The sequence below is a fragment of the Cicer arietinum genome, chromosome 3 (genome assembly GCF_000331145.2).
Source record: "Cicer arietinum cultivar CDC Frontier isolate Library 1 chromosome 3, Cicar.CDCFrontier_v2.0, whole genome shotgun sequence".
Taxonomy (NCBI): domain Eukaryota; kingdom Viridiplantae; phylum Streptophyta; class Magnoliopsida; order Fabales; family Fabaceae; genus Cicer; species Cicer arietinum.
The window spans coordinates 33331664-33349167 of NC_021162.2; the positions used below are offsets into that span (position 1 = coordinate 33331664).

Below are 17504 nucleotides of genomic sequence, written 5' to 3' on the forward strand. Positions count from 1 at the left end.
TGTTTTCATTAAAAACCTTTACCCCAATCGATTTCCCAGTCGATTGGCTCAGTGAAAATCCTCAGTTTGAGTTAGATGATTGATTTCTCATTAACTTATCCATGTCTTGATTGGTTATGTGTTAATTAGAAGATTGAGGACTTCATTTTACTTTCATTTTAATGGGCAAAGTTTTGTATGAACTTTTAGCATATTGAAAATCCTGTTAAGGTGCATGCCTAGTTGAAAAGTTATTTTGAGCATTTAAAATCTTATTTGCTATGTGTTAACTGTTATTTTTTTGGTTGGTTACCCTTTACAATTATTGTGGAAATCTGGGCTTTGCCCTCAGATGAGAGTCAGGACGGTCCTACCGGTTCGTACCCTACGGACGGGAATGGAGATGGGAACGCGTGACTGCAGTTACGTTAGGAGGATCTCACGGGGCGCGTGGAGTTACTCAGGGTGTATAGCTTTTTGGTAGGATGATCAGATTAGGATGATGTATAGGGACTAGGTGTCCTTCTTTTTGGATTGAAGTATTTTTAGTTTGGAAAACTGTATTTATACTAATATTGTCAGTTTGACTTTTTACTTGAATGGGTTCCATGTACCATTTGTTGTTGTGTAAATGTTTTGGATTTATAATTGGAGAAACTTTTCCGCTGCTTGTAAATTATAATGACTCAATTATTTATCCAAAGACATTTCCTGATTTAATTCTCTGTTTTATTTTAATTCCTTTTGAAAAAAAAAAAATATACCCTCGCTTTGAAAAACGGGGTGTTACACTGCTTCTGTTGCTTCCTCTTGTTGAAGAAGTCTTCTCTGCTCTTGAGCTTGAAGAGCATTTTTAAGCTCTGTTAAGCTTATCTTAGAAAGATCTTTAGACTCTTCAGGTGAAGAAATTTTGGATTCGAACCTTTCGCGTAAAACCACCAAGACTTTTTCTACAATTCTACTATCAAGAAATTCTTCCTCCAACAATCTAAATTGGGTTACAACTTTCATAACTTTCGTCATGAAATCATTTATGGTTTCAGCTTCATTCATCTTCAAGGCTTCAAACTCTCTTTTGAGATTAAGAACCTGCATTTGTTTGGTTCTTTCATTCCCAAAAAACTCTTCTTCCAACTTCTCCCAAACTTGTTTTGCTGTCTCCAAGTATGAGATTCTCATGAAAACATCATCATTCACAGCAGAGTGAAGGATGGTAAGAGCCTTAGCTCTCTTAGCAACTTGCTCACTGCGGTATCTCATTTGAGCAACATTTGGATTTTCTTGCAAAGGTGGTGGTTCAGTAGCTGTTTCCACCACCTCCCAAAGATCATATGCTCTCAACTGAGTCCTCATCATTACAGACCATATTTCATAACTCTTTCCTGTAAATACAGGAGGTGCTGGTAGTGCAATATTGTTAGAAGCCATCAAGAAAAAAAGGTTGGGTATCAAGAAAACAGGTTTTTCAATTTTCTTCTCTAGTGATTTTTTCTTTAAAAATGGGTATTCTATTTCTGTAAAAAAAATTGGTATGCTGGATTTTCTGTGGTTTTAAATCATAGGTCTTTCAAGAACAAAGAGGCTCTAGATACCAATTGTTAGTCTCTTTTAAATTCAGAAAACATAGATCGCTTTCATTCACTCCAAAATATTGTTTCTAATACAATATATAAAAACAAAAAAGAGAAAAACAATAGGACAACATGGTGGTCTGTCACCTAACCATAATTACGTCTTAAACCACTCCAACAAGTATGGGTCACCATACTTCATGGAGAGGTAACTTGGACAGCAAAATAAAACTAAAGATAAAACAAAATATCACAAAATATTGTTGGTGAACATCTCAAATCTCATGCTTTAACATATATATTAAAATAGGCATTTTATCTACATGAAGCGACTGGAAACACCAGCCATGAAACTGAAAAGAAAACTGAACTGCAGAAACTGGAGACCATAGTTATGAAGCATTTGAATTTAGAAAGTGACACTATAGAAGTAAACACGAGTAGTGATACTGAAGGTATTGAAAATAGTTCATTACCACAATCCGAAGATGGAATGGAGATGAAGGAAAGATGGAAATGCATACAAGAGGAAGCAAAAGATATGGAACATGCAACTGAGGATAAATCCCTGCCCACATTGTCAAATGTAAAAGGTGGGACAGATGAAGAAATCTATCAGGAACAAAATCTTGATGAAGAGGAATCAGCACCCATTGGTACCAACAATAGCAACCAACCAGAAAATGAACTTGAAAAAAAAAGCCAATATTGTTGAGGTCAGGCAGTAATGAGTTAAAAAAAAATCTCATAAATATAATTGCATGCCACTTCTCACACATAAATTGATTTGTGCCTATACATCCATGCAAACAAACAATCAAGAATTTATTTTGTTTATTTGTAACTCATATTGAATTCTGACTCAGCATTTCTTAAAACAGCCAATTGATCATCCTGAAACCATGGCCAAAATTATTGCACAAAATGGACAGCATGCTGAAAAAGATGAAATGCATGGAAAAGTAGAATCAGATTTTAAATATTCAAAAGATGGACGGAGACCAGAAAAAGATGTTGATAGGAAAAAAAAGGTGTCAGAATATTAGAAAATATCTTATAAGATCTTTTATATTATATTAGAGTATCTTGAGTTATTTCTTAGGATCAATTTATAATCATAGAGATATCTTAAAATATCTCTCATTATTATTATGATTTATTCCTGATTTAGGATTGAGTCTATGTTTCTCTATAAATAGAGATTAGTATTGAGTCTTTTGTAATAAAAATCAACATTAAGCTATTATCAATAATATTCAAAACCTTATTATTTTCTCTCCTCCTTTTCTCTAAAATCCCACAACTTCAACATGGTATCTAGAGCCTATTTCGATCCTCCTTGAAGATCCCGCTTCTATTCCGCTGCCGAGTTCCCAACAATTAGGGAATATTATCATAGTTTCTCTTTTCCAACATTCCGACACATTTCATTCGTTTTCCGTTCAGTTTGCTATCGCCGCCGCTACCACTATTTCCAGCAAATTTTCCAGCAAACAGCGTTGTCATCTTCAGGTCAGGTCATGCCCGACAGCGCGTCGCCAAAACCCGTCACATGCGCTCTCACGCGCTGCTAATCTCTTGTGCGAGTAGATCTCACGCGCCGCCGTCTCCACAGCGTGTGACGGCGCATTTTGACGCCTCTCAGTTGCTGCTTGGTCGATCAATCACGCCTCAACCTCGCGGTTTCAAATCTGCCATCGTATTCTAGTTTCGGGCTACGGTTACACCTACTTCCTCCAAGATCTGCCGTGTTCGTCTCACGCGCCGCCACCAACATCCTCGAGCTCAGGCGCGTATGTCTGCCTTCTGGAATAGTGTTTCAGTCGTTTAGATTGAGTTTTCCTTCCTGGTTCCAGATCTGTTTTATTTTTTTTCTTTCGAGCCACATGCATACAATTTGCCAATTTGTCCCAGATACACGGGCCCTATCTTTGTCCCAGATGTATTGGCCTTGCCTTTCTCTCCCTAAAGCATGTCTCTTTCTCCTTGAAGCAAATTCAAGTTTAAATATTTTGAGTCTCTGATATTATTGGTTTGAAGCTTCCAAATGCAGTTTGTTGAATATAAAGAGTATTGAGAGACATATTGTGAATAGCCCGTGTGTTTCAACTACACAGCGGAATTTCTTTATTTAGACCAAGGGTATTAAACAACCCTAATTTACAGTAATACTAACAGGCCAGAATACTTACCGCCCATCTACTATAATATAATATTTACATTATAATATTTAAAACTCCCCCTCAAGCTGGAGCATATAAATCAAATGCACCTAGCTTGTTACATATATAACTAATTCTAGGACCTCGCAATGCCTTTGTTAACACATCTGCTAACTGATCATTGGAGTTGACAAAGCTAGTGATGATGTCACCCGATTCGATCCTTTCTCTAACAAAATGGCAGTCAATCTCAATGTGCTTGGTCCTCTCATGAAAAACAGGGTTCGAGGCAATGTGCAATGCAACTTGATTATCACATATTAGTGTCGTTGTGATGGCCTCTTCAAATTGAAGTTCTTTCAGTAATGGTTTCAACCAGATGAGTTCACATGTTACTAGTGCCATGGCTCTGTATTCTGCCTCAGCGCTGGATCTTGCAACAACATTTTGTTCTCTTCCAAGATATTAAATTTCCTCCCACCAGTACACAATACCCGGAAGTTGATCGTCTATCTATGGGTGAGCCTACCCAATCGGCATATGAGTAGCCAATTATCTGAGTATGTCCTCTATCTTCATAAATGAGACCTTTTCCAGGTGCACTTTTGATGTATTTAAGAATCCGAATTACATCATCCATATGTTCTTGGCAAGGAGAATTTAAGAACTGACTTACCACACTGACAGCAAAGGAAATGTCACGACGAGTGACTGTGAGATTGTTTAATTTTCCAACCAATCTCCTATATCTTCCTGAATCTGACATTTGGATCCCCTTGATTGGGTAGGAGTTTGACATTTGGATCCATAGGAGTATCAACTGACTTGGCTTTTAATAGGCATGTTTCTTCAAGAATGTCCATAGCATATTTTCTTTGTGAAATTACAAGGTCATCTTTGGATTGGGCTACTTCAATACCCAAAAAATAACGGAGTTTACCAAGATATTTAGTCTGAAACTTATTTGAGAGATGTTGTTTTAACTGGAGTATTCCTTGCTGATCACTTCCAGTTATAACAATGTCATCCACGTAAACAATAAGATAGATGCACCTTTGGGCTGAGTGGTGATAAAATACAGAGTGATCGGCTTCACTACGGATCATACCAAACTCTTGTACTACCGAGCTGAATCTGCCAAACCAAGCTCTAGGAGACTGTTTAAGACCATAAAAAGACCTGTGTAGCCGACAAACCATATTGGAAGACTCTCCCTGAGCAACAAACCCTGGTGGTTGCTCCATATAAACTTCTTCTTCAAGATCACCGTGCAAAAAGGCATTTTTAATGTCAAGCTGATGGAGAGGCCAATGTCGAATTGCTGCAATGGAGAAAAACAGTCTGACAGATGCCATTTTGGCAACAGGTGAGAACGTGTCGCTGTAATCCAACCCAAAAATCTGAGTATATCCCTTGGCTACCAAACGAGCCTTAAATCGATCAATCTTACCATCAGGACCAACTTTCACTGTATAAAGCCAACGACACCCGACTAACGACTTCCCACGAGGTAAAGGAACCAACTCCCAAGTACCACTGCTTTGTAGAGCACACATCTCATCAAGCATTGCTTGCCTCCATTCAGGGTGGGATAATGCTTCACCTGTAGTTTTAGGAATAGAAACAGAAGACAAGGTGGACAAGCAAGTGCAATGTAAAGGAGAAAGACGATGATAACACAAATCAATATAATGAGGAGATGGATTACGGGTGGTGCGAATATCCTTACGAAGAGCAATGGGAAGGTCAGGCTCAGGTGGCAGGGCCGGATCCGGAGGTGGCGTCAGAGGAGAGTCTATAATGGGAACAGGAACAAACACAACAGAGGATAAGCAACGATGTTGATATGTTTGTAGTGGTCGAGGAAGTTGAGGGGCAGACTCGGCAGGTTCGGTAGGAATATGAATGGGTGGGAGAGGTATAACTAGTTGAGGGGGTTCGGGAGTAATGTCATGATAGGGCTCAGTAGCTATATGGGTAGGTTTAAAGTATTGTACAGACTCGAAAAAGGTAACACCGACTGATGTAACGTAGCGGTGTAGTGTGGGGGAATAACAACGATATCCCTTTTGGGATCGATGATAACCGAGAAAAACACACTTGAGTGACCGAGCAGACAATTTGTCTAAACCAGGAGATAAATTGTGGCAAAACACGTGGACCCAAAGACACGGGGTGGTAGTGGGTGAAGAGGAGTATGGGGAAAGAGGACAGAATGGGGGATATTGCCATCTAGGACAGAAGATGGCATACGATTGATAAGGTAGCATGCCGTTAAGACTGCATCCCCCCAAAAACGGAATGGAACATTCCCATGGAGAAGTAAGGTTCGTGTGGTTTCAATGAGATGCCGATTTTTGCGTTCGGCTACCTGCTTAAAAAAAAAAATTTGTACACTTTAGCGTTCATTTATCAAATTCAACTCTCTCTTCACACAATCTCACCAAAATTTCTCTCAAGTGTTTAGAAAGGGTTATGAATTTATCACTCAACTCCTAGAACATGCATCACACTACCATAGGCTTGAAAAAATTATAGTTAGCAATCACAATGCAGTAAACACATACACTTTTGGAGGACTTTCGGGTTGTAATGTGTAACACCCCGTTTTTCAAAGCGAGGGTATATTTTTTTTTTTTGAAAGAGATTAAAAGGAATTAAAATAAAACAAAGGATTAAATCAGGAAAATGCCTTTGGATAAATAATTGAGTCATTATAATTTACAAACAGCGGAAGAGTTTCTCCAATTATAAATCCAAAACATTTACACAACAACAAATGGTACATGGAACCCATTCAAGTAAAAAGTCAAACTGACAATATTAGTATAAGTACAGTTTTCCAAACTAAAAATACTCCAATCCAAAAAGAAGGACACCTAGTTCCTATACATCATCCTAATCTGATCATCCTACCAAAAAGCTATACACCCTGAGTATCTCCACGCGCCCCGTGAGATCCTCCTAACGTAACTGCAGTCACGCGTTCCCATCTCCATTCCCGTCCGTAGGGTATGAACCGGTAGGATCGTCCGGACTCTCATCTGAGGGCAAAGCCCAGATTTCCACAATAATTGTAAAGGGTCACCAACCGAAATTAACAGGTAACACATAACATTTAAGTTTTAAATGCACAAAATAATCTTTCAACTTAGCATGCACCTTAAAAGGGTTTCCATATGCCAAACATTCATAAACAAGGTGGAGAAATGAAGTTTTTAACAAAACAACACTGCTGTATTCGAATACAGCTTTCTGTATTCGAATACACATCAGACAGCAACAGGAAAACAACAAAAATCAACAAAATTCAGCATTTTAAAGGGTTTCGAAACCAATCAACACGTACAAACAAATCCAAACAATCACACTTAGCAATTATAGAGCAATCACCACGACATCTTGAGTTTCGAAATAGTTTTGCAATCAATCACACTTACAAACAATAATCAATACATAACAACCTATCACGGGTCCGTACTGTTTACCGAGGTGCCACCTATCCCGGGTCTGCACAACTTACCAAACACAATTCCCTCAGGAACGTAAGTCGTAAACGTACTACCTATCACGGGTCTGTACTGTTTACCGAGGTGCCACCCATCCCGGGTCAGCACAACTTACCAAACACAATTCCCTCAGGAACGTAAGTCGTAAACGTACTACCTATCACGGGTCCGTACTGTTTACCGAGGTGCCACCTATCACGGGTCTGCACAACTTACCAAACGTAAATCGTAAACGTACTGCCTATCACGGGCCCGTACCGTTTACCAAGGTGCCACCTATCACGGGTCTGCACGATTTACCAAAACACACATAAGTAAACGAGACATTAAGAGATTCCCCATTCTTAATTCTCATCTAACTTAAACCAGGGCGTAGTCTCTCACGGACAAACCCCTGCGCAGTCTCTCACGGACAAACACAATCCACCAAGGAACGTAAGTCGTAAACGTACTACCTATCACGGGTCCGTACCGTTTACCGAGGTGCCACCTATCCCGGGTCAGCACAACTTACCAAACACAATTCCCTCAGGAACGTAAGTCGTAAACGTACTACCTATCACGGGTCCGTACCGTTTACCGAGGTGCCACCTATCCCGGGTCAGCACAACTTACCAAAACATACACGAGTAAACAAGACATTAAGAGATTCCCCATTCTTAACGCCCAGTTAACTTAAACGATTTTCAAAAACAAATATTAAGTAACCGAGACATTAAGAGATTCCCCATTCTTAACGCCCAGTTAACTTAAACGATTTTCAAAAAAACAAATATTAAGTAACCGAGACATTAAGAGATTCCCCATTCTTAACGCCCAGTTAACTTAAACGACTTTTCTTAAAACAAAATATTAAGTAACCGAGACATTAAGAGATTCCCCATTCTCAACGCCCAGTTAACTTAAACAATTTTCCAAACAAAATAATAAGTAACTGAGACATTAAGAGATTCCCCATTCTCAACGCCCAGTTAACTTAAACGGTTTTCAAAACAAAATATTAAGTAACCGAGACATTAAGAGATTCCCCCTCCTTAACGTCCAGTTAACTTAAACGGTTTTCAAAACCAAATATTAAGTAACCGAGACATTAAGAGATTCCCCATTCTTAACGCCCAGTTTACTTAAACGGTTTTCAAAACAAAATGTTAAGTAACCGAGACATTAAGAGATTCCCCATTCTTAACGCCCAGTTAACTTAAACGATTTTTCACAAACAAACGCACATTAAGTAAACGAGACATTAAGAGATTCCCCATTCTTAATACTCATTTAACTTAATGGTTTTCAAATTTCACACAACACAAACTCAACAAATTCTCACATCAAAACATATCAATTCATTTATTCACAAATCCAACCATACACATATCAAATTTCATCAATATCAATTAAGAGCATGTCAAAAACAACGAACACAAATCGACACAATCCACTACTCAAAACACACAAGTTTCATTTACTCAAAATCTTACATACGTGAGGTAAATTCATTTTTCCCAAAACAATACTCCAATCCTAACAAAATTCGTTTCCACACAACCACAGATAAGGCCCTAGATGCAAACTAAAAGTTTGGAAGGAGCCCTTACCTTCGCGTTAGCTCTAACGTGCGATTACGGCACCGTGAGTAAATCCGGTAAATTTTCCGCTCGCAACGCCGCTTCCAAAATTGGTCCACTAGCACCGTAGCACGGAGGTGAGCAACCTTCCCTTCTATCACTTCTTGAAACGACGTTTAGATCTAGGTGAAACGGGGAGGTTTGTGTTTGAATCCCTAATACCGTTTTTCTTCGTTTTCGAAACAATGAGAAAGTATGAAGCTGAGAAAACCTTGCTCCCTTACCCACTAATCCTTGGGTTTCTATTCTTGAAGTCAAAGAAAGAAAAAGGAAGCAAAACCAACAAAGAAGAAAATGGGAGGTGGATATGGTTTTCGCGAGGCAGAGGAAGAAGAAGGAGTTTCTCTGTTTTCTTTCCTTTGCTTTTCCTTTCTTTCTTTTTCCTTCCTTTCTATTTCCTCTCTTTCTATTTCCTTTTCTTTCTTTTCTACCTCCTTTCTTTTTCCCTCCAAACAACTATATATATATATATAAATATATATTAATTACTTTTAACAAATATCTCAAAATATCTAGATATTTGTTAAATTACCATTTCACCCGTAACGCATTAAATTCTTCGTAAACGATTCACCGCAGTTAATTTAATTTATTTATAGACGAGTAATTTTAATCGGAATCAAAATATCTTTTTGATCATATAAACTCCAAAATATTATTAACTTTGGCTTAAAAGCCTCCGAGCCAAAATCCAAAATACCCAAAAATATATAATGTATACTTTAAAATTATGGGTCTTACAGAGAGGATACTCTTTTATTGACTCGATCGGGAAAATTACTACGGGTGTGTTTCCCTAACTGACACGACTCACAATGTAAATTAGACAACTTAGACAAACTAGGCACCAGTTTTTGTAGTTTGGTAAGACTTGAGTGTCCTAGCTGAGCATGGATAGTATGAGGGGACTCTGTGGCGGAGCACGTCTTGGAAGATGTAGAAAGGTAATAGAGGCCTTGTGACTCACATCCGACGCCAATCGTCCGTCCCGAATTCCGGTCCTGCAAGGTAACATTATCATTAGTGAAAGTAATAATACAATCAGATGGAAGGGAGGATGTGGACATAGAGAACAAATGCAACTGAGATGGAAGGGAGGATGTGGACAGTGCCAACTCCTTGGGACCGGGTTTGAGTACCATTGGCAGAAGTTACAGTAGGTAAAAAACCAGATGTAGAGAGTGAAGAAAAGAGACCTTTATTACCAGTAACATGATCAGACGCACCAGAATCAAGAACCCAAGGGCCGAGAGAAGATGATTGAGAGAGGTAAACGGATGAGTTACCAGTGTGTGCAACCGAAGTAGAACTAGAGTTCGGATGACTCTGAACCCATCGGAGAAAATCTTCATAGTTTGTTGGGGAGTCTTGTGGAGATGGTGTAGTCTGAATAATTGCAGAAGGATCATGCTGAGTTGCATTTATCGAAGGCAAAGGCTTACCATGCAACTTCCAACATCGATCAATAGTGTGGCCAACCCGATGACAATGCTCACACTTGAGACGAGGCTTAGAGTTGGATGGTCCTCCACGAGAACGATGTTGATTATGTCCCTGAGATGCAAGGGCAGCAATGTCGCCCGGAATTGAAGTGATAGACTGCTCAACTGGATGTTTTGCTGGTACTCGAAGGAGGATCCCTGATGTAGTAGACATATCCAGAACAGTAACAGACCCCAAAATTTGATCAAGAGTTGCAAAGTACTCCTGGGGTAGGCCATAGAGTGCAAGAAGCATGAAGAAGGTGTTGCGTTGATCCAACTCCTTCTTCTGTTTAGCTGGATTACTTGCAACAAGAGGGAGAAGCCCATTAAAGTCATGAAGTGCACTATGAACAGTGCCAACATATGCAGAAATAGAGCCATCGAGCGACTTCGGAGTAATGATATTCAACAAGCGGTGACTAACTCCATAGAGATGTTGTGTGTCGTTAGTATAGAGTGCCTTTGCTTGACTCCAAACCGACTCACACGTGAGATGCGGACGAAAGATCGGTTTAACATATGGATGAAGTGTAGACTTAATGACACTACACAACTGAGCATCAATTTGACTCCATTTGGATGTTTCAGTCACACTCACCTTATCAAGGTTTTGGGTGAGATGATCCTCGTAACCTTGGCCACGTAACCATAGTTTGATGTCGGCAGCCCAACTATCATAATTGGATCCATTCAATTTTTCAACAGAGAGAGGAGAAGTGATGTAGTTGGTGAAGATGCTCTTTGTTTCAGACTGGGACGCCATGGTCAGCACAGATTGTCAGAAAATGCGTCAGAACCGGGAAAACAGGGGTTGTTTGAATTGTAACTCGTATATCCGTAACTCGAAACTAAAATCTGAGGGCAGATATGGAAGCAGGGGCCGAGGCGAGTGCGGTGGAAGAAGCGGCACCGTGAACGGCCACCGGACGCGTCGTCACGCGCGGTGGCAGTGGCGGCGCGTGGATCTCACGTGCGGGGTGTGCAGGCGGCGCGTAAGACCGCGTGAGGGCGCGTGAGAAGGTTTCTGAAGGCACGGCGGAAGGGTTTGGCCGATCTGGGGTCTACGGCGCTGATGAAGTGGTCTTTCGTCGAGAAAACTCGTCAGAAACAGTGACGGCATCGACGGTAGAGCGTGAACGGCTGAACAAAAATTGAGGAATCAACATATCAACGGCAGAGGGGGGCAAACCGGAGTTGAGAACACGGTTTTTCCGAAAAAATATTCACCGGAGACAGTGGGTCGGCCGGGTAGTTGACGATTAGGGTTGTCTCTCAGTTGGCTCTAGATACCATGTTGAATATAAAGAGTATTAAGAGACATATTGTGAATAACCCGTGTGTTTCAACTACACAGCGGAATTTCTTTATATATACAAAAGGTTTTAAACAACCCTAATTTACAATAATATTAACGGGCCATAATACTTATGCCCCATCTACTATAATATAATATTTACATTATAATATTTAACACAGTTTTTTAAGGATGAACTTTGCTTTGTTCAATTGCTTGCCATGAATTTCTCTCATACTGATGATCATTCCGATTATCTGGCTAAGTTGTATTTATAGCAATTATCTTCGACTTCACCTGCATCCTTGAGTTGCCTTTCCATCTTTTTTTATTATTTTGCGGAGCAAAACATTGTTTCCTTGTAACAAGCTAAGCTTAGTAAGTTTTAGCTTGAGGGGGAGTGTTAGAATATTAGAAAATATTTTATAAGATATTTTATATTATATTAGAGTATCTTGAGTTATTTCTTAGGATCAATTTATAATCATAGAGATATCTTAGAATATCTCTCATTATTATTATGATTTATTCCTGATTTAGGATTGAGTCTATGTTTCTATATAAGTAAAGATTAGTATTGAGTCTTTTGTAATAAAAATCAAACCCTTATTATTTTATCTCCTGCTTTTCTCTAAAATCCCACAACTTCAACAAAAGCTTCTTGAGGTTTGAACATGATAGGTCCTCAATTTATAAATGCGACAATAAGAAGTAATGAGAGATTAATCAATATATGATAGTGTATTTTATTGATGATAAAGGGAAATTGAGCAAAGGAAACAAGCCTTCCTTTTACCCCTGAGAGCTTTGCTCACTCCAATAAGAGAGAATCTTCTCTCTACTAACAATTAACATAATTTTGTTATCCTCTCCTTACCAACCTCTCTCCCCTATATACGTGATGGGGCCAGCTCACCTTTCTTGGATTTTCTAACATACACTCTCCATGCCTTAGATGCACTATGTGTCCCACTAGACACGTCATCAATTCCTTCTGTCCCCATCAATACCCCCCCCTTGAGTCACAGACTTGTCCCCAAGTTTGAGGGCTGGGAATTGTGTTAGCATTACAAACTCGTCCTCCAAAGTGGATTCTTCAACAGGCTTGCCGTTCCAATGAACGAGCAATTGTTTGACGTCTGACCCCTCCTTAGTGATAGTGCGAGTGGCAAGTACTGCTGTTGATTCCCATGGTGCAGCAGGATCACCGTCAAGGCCTGGTGGTAACTCGGTCTCAACCCGGTAATTGCCAATTGCCTTCTTAAGCAATGAAACATGGAACACCGTATGAATGCATGCTATAGCACGTAACTTGAGACGATACACAACAGCACCAACCCGTGTTGTTATTTCAAAAGGCCCATAGTATCTTGGAGCAAGTTTCGGATTGATGCGTGCTTCAACAGAATTCTGCACATGTGGCCTTAATTTGAGAAAAATCCATTCACCGATTTTAAAACTCACATCTCTTCTTTTTCTGTCAGCTTGGTCCTTCATGCGTCCACGAGCTCGATCGAGATGGTACTTCAATTGCCTCAAAGCCTTGTCACAATCAACAAGTTCTCGTGTTACAGCTTCTACCTTGGTTTCCCCTCGAAGGACCTGCGTGAGGGCTGGCGGTCGCCTCCCATAAACCAATTCAAAAGGAGTTGAATCCGTAGAGACGTGGTACGTCATATTGTACCAGTACTCAGCCCAAGGCAACCACATTACCCACATATGAAGCTAATCAACTATAAAACAGAGAAGATATGTCTCCAAGCAACGGTTAATGACCTTTGTTTGTCCATTCGTCTGTGGGTGGTAAGCGGTGCTCATTTTCAACAAGGTCCCCTGTAATTTAAACAGTTCACACCAGAAGTTGCTTACAAAGATAGGGTCGCGGTCACTCACAATGGAAGAGGGAATGCCATGCAGTTGCACTATCTCCTATGTAAACACTTCAACCAACACACGGGCATTAAAAGGACGCTTGAGAGGAATGAAATGGTTGTATTTGGACAGCCGATCGACCACCACGAAGATCACGTCAAACCCCTTGGATTTAGGAAGACCGATGATAAAGTCCATTGATACATCTTCCCAAATTTGTTCTGAAATTGGCAACGGCTGTAACAGACCCCCAGGGGCAGCAGCGACATATTTTTGACGTTGGCAAGTATCACATTCTTGCACAAATTGTTGGATGTTGAAGAATCGAGAGAAATTAGATTTTATTCTCTTTTATTTTATATTATTATGTTTATTTTTATTCTGCCATTATTACTCAATTTTACTATTGTAATTTCTTTTCCTATATAAACAGCTTAGGGCTGTAATAATAAAACATGAAAGTATTTTGTCTTTTACTTTCTTCATGGTATCAAGAGCTCTGGTTAGGGTTCTGTAAACCTTTCCACAACCATTAGGGTTTGGCGCTCTAACCAACTGAGCTACCACAACCATTAGGGTTTGGTGCTCTAACCAACTGAGCTAAAGCTAATGGCACACAATACCCCATGGAAGGTAGCCCTTATGGGTAGCGGCGACAACGACGATGGTTTGGCAAAAAAATCAGACATAGTCAACAACCCTGACAATTTAGACAGCGCCATAAGTGGCAGTGGCAGCGGCCTAAGCAGCCAGAATGGTTCTTCCAACTTTTTTGGCCATGAGGGAACTTCTAATGCCCTCAAGGTTGAAATCCAGAAACTAAATGGAAAAAATTATGTCGAATGGTCCCAAACCGCAAGATTGATTTTAGACGGTAAGGGAATATATGGTTTCCTAACAGGAGAGGTGCAAATGCCTGCCACAACTGATCCAAAATACAGGTTTTGGAAATCTGAGAACTCTGTTATTATTGCTTGGTTGCTTAGTAATATGGAATCAACAATCAAAAAACCTTTTATGTTTTTGCCTACTGCCAAGGAAGTTTGGGAGGCTGTCAAAGAAACATATTCTGATATTCAGAATTCTTCTCAAATTTTCGATCTCAAATCACGATTGTGGCATACCAAACAAGGAGATAGAGATGTCACTACCTATTACAATGAGTTGATGACACTATGGCAAGAATTGGATCTCTGCTATGATGATCATTGGAAGTGTTGTGAGGACAGTGTTCTGTTTCTTAAGAGACAGGAGAACGACCGTGTATTCATGTTCTTGGTTGGGCTTAATAAGCGGCTTGATGAAGTCCGAGGCAGAAGAATGGGGAAAATTCCATTGCCATCACTTCGGGAAGCATTCTCAGAAGTTAGAAGAGAAGAGGCGAGACAAAGTGTTATGATGGGTAAGTCACCTTCTGTTGGTGAGGTTGAAAGCTCTGCCCTAGTCACAAAAAATGAAGACGGGAAGAGCGCTGGCAAGAAACCATGGTGCGAACATTGCAAATGTCTATAGCACACACGTGGTACATGTTGGAAGCTCCATGGAAAACCTCTAATTTGGAAGAAAAAAAGAAAGAAACGAAGGTCATGCGCTCCAAGCTGGTACATCTGATCAACAGAAGCAGTCTCCTTCAAGCCCATCTCCTTTCACCAAGGAACAGTTAGATCAATTGTACAAACTTCTTGAGTCTCAAACTTCTTCTTGCTCTATAGTTCATAGAGGTAATTTTCCAAATACTGCTCTACTTAGTGTCACTCCCAGCCATACTTGGATTATTGATTCTGGTGCTACTGATCATATGACTGGGGAGTCGAGTCTATTTTCTTCTTATAGCCCTTGTGCAGGTAACCACAAAATTAAAATTGCAGATGGCTCTCTTTCAGCCATTGCAGGGAAAGGTTAGGTTCTGTTATTCTGTCACCTAACCTTAAAAGATGTCTTACATGTTCCTAATTTATCATGTAATCTATTATCCATTACTAAATTAACAAGGGATATAAATTGTCAAGCTAACTTCTTTCATTCTCATTGCACTTTTAAGGATTTGAGCACGGGGAAGATGATTGGCAATGCTAAGGAGAGTGGAGGACTCTATTATCTTGTTTTTTTTTCAAAAGAAATTAAACTGAAACAGAGAAATAAACAAGAAAATGCCTTTGGATAAATAATTGAGTCATTATAATTTACAAGCAGCGGAAAAGTTTCTCCAAATATAAATCCAAAGCATTTACACAACAACAAATGGTACATGGGACCCATTCAAATAAGATTTCAAACTGACAATATTAGTATAAGTACAGTTTTCCAAATCAAAATACTCCAACCCAAAAAGTAGGACGTCTAGTCCCTATACATCAACCTAATCTGATCATCCTACCAAAAACTATACACCCTGAGTGATCTCCACGCGCCCCGTGAGATCCTCCTAACGTAGCTGCAGTCAAGCGTTCCCATCTCCATTCCCGTCCGTAGGGTACGAACCGGTAGGATCGTCCTGACTCTCATCTGAGGGCAAAGCCCAGATTTCCACAATAATTGTAAAGGGTCACCAACCGAAAATAACAGATAACACATAACATTTAAGTTTTAAATGCACAAAATAACCTTTCAACTAAGCATGCACCTTAAAAGGATTTTCCATATGCTAAAAGTTCATATAATGCTTGCCAATTAACAATGAACTCAAAATGAAGTTCTCAAACCATCAAGTAATACATAACTGACCAAAGCATTGATAAATCAATTGAGAAATCGATTATCTAACTCAAAATAAGGACTTTTGCTGAGCCAATCGATTGCCAAATCGATTTGGTCAGTTCTGCTGAGTTTCTGCATGACCAAATCGATTTCTAAGTCGATTTTGTCAGTTCTGATGAGTCCCTGTGTTGCCAAATCGATTTCCAAATCGATTTTGGCAGTTTTGCTGAGTTCCTGCCTCTCTGCCAATCGATTTCCAAATCGATTTCTTAAAAGATTTTGAAAGACATATTTATACAATCGATTGGCAAATCGATTAGGTTAAAATAGTGAACTTCCTGCAACTCATCCAATCGATTGGGAAATCGATTTCCCTGATCGTTTTTCCAAAAATTCATGCATTAACTCAAGTCATTCCTAATCAAGTTCACAACCTAACACTTAGCAATTCCTACACGATTACCACGGCAATTGGGATCTCGATAACCATCATACTTACACACAACAATCAACACATAACACTTAGCATTTTCAACACAATTAATACAACATCATGGATTTCGAAATGGTATTGCAATCAAACATGTTATCACCAAATTCCAAAACATAACACTTAGCATTTATAACACATTACTACACAACAAAAATGAACCAACAGTTCACAAATCAACAGGGTGTAGTCTCTTGCGGACAAACACAATTCCCTCAGGAACGTAAGTCGTAAACGTACTACCTATCACGGGTCCGTACCGTTTACCGAGGTGCCACCTATCCCGGGTCAGCACAACTTACCAAAACATACACGAGTAAACGAGACATTAAGAGATTCCCCATTCTTAATTCTCGTCTAACTTAAACCAGGGCGTAGTCTCTCACGGACAAACCCCTGCGCAGTCTCTCACGGACAAACGCAATTCCCGCAGGAACGTAAGTCGTAAACGTACTACCTATCACGGGTCCGTACCGTTTACCGAGGTGCCACCTATCCCGGGTCAGCACAACTTACCAAAACATACACGAGTAAACAAGACATTAAGAGATTCCCCATTCTTAATTCTCATCTAACTTAAACCAGGGCGTAGTCTCTCACGGACAAACCCCTGCGCAGTCTCTCACGGACAAACGCAATTCCCGCAGGAACGTAAGTCGTAAACGTACTACCTATCACGGGTCCGTACCGTTTACCGAGGTGCCACCTATCCCGGGTCAGCACAACTTACCAAAACATACACGAGTAAACAAGACATTAAGAGATTCCCCATTCTTAATTCTCATCTAACTTAAACCAGGGCGTAGTCTCTCACAGACAAACCC

General features: G+C 39.9%; 3 protein-coding genes across 3 annotated transcripts; all 3 read right to left on the reverse strand.

Annotated features, from left to right (window-relative positions):
* Positions 1 to 765: 765 nt before the first annotated feature.
* Positions 766 to 1407, reverse strand: LOC140919727 (uncharacterized). The gene has a single exon (XM_073366344.1). The coding sequence runs from the start codon at positions 1405 to 1407 to the stop codon at positions 766 to 768; it is 642 nt and encodes a 213-aa protein (XP_073222445.1).
* Positions 1408 to 4455: 3048 nt separating this feature from the next.
* LOC140919728 (uncharacterized) lies at positions 4456 to 11090 on the reverse strand. The gene is made up of 5 exons (XM_073366345.1): positions 9909 to 11090; positions 9692 to 9844; positions 5942 to 6083; positions 5338 to 5837; positions 4456 to 4869 (listed from the first exon to the last, which is right to left on the reverse strand). Exons 1-5 carry the CDS (start codon positions 11088 to 11090, stop codon positions 4456 to 4458), a joined length of 2391 nt encoding a protein of 796 aa, XP_073222446.1.
* A 1515-nt stretch (positions 11091 to 12605) lies between these two features.
* Positions 12606 to 13298, reverse strand: LOC140919729 (uncharacterized). The gene has a single exon (XM_073366346.1). It carries the CDS (start codon positions 13296 to 13298, stop codon positions 12606 to 12608), a length of 693 nt encoding a protein of 230 aa, XP_073222447.1.
* Positions 13299 to 17504: the final 4206 nt, after the last annotated feature.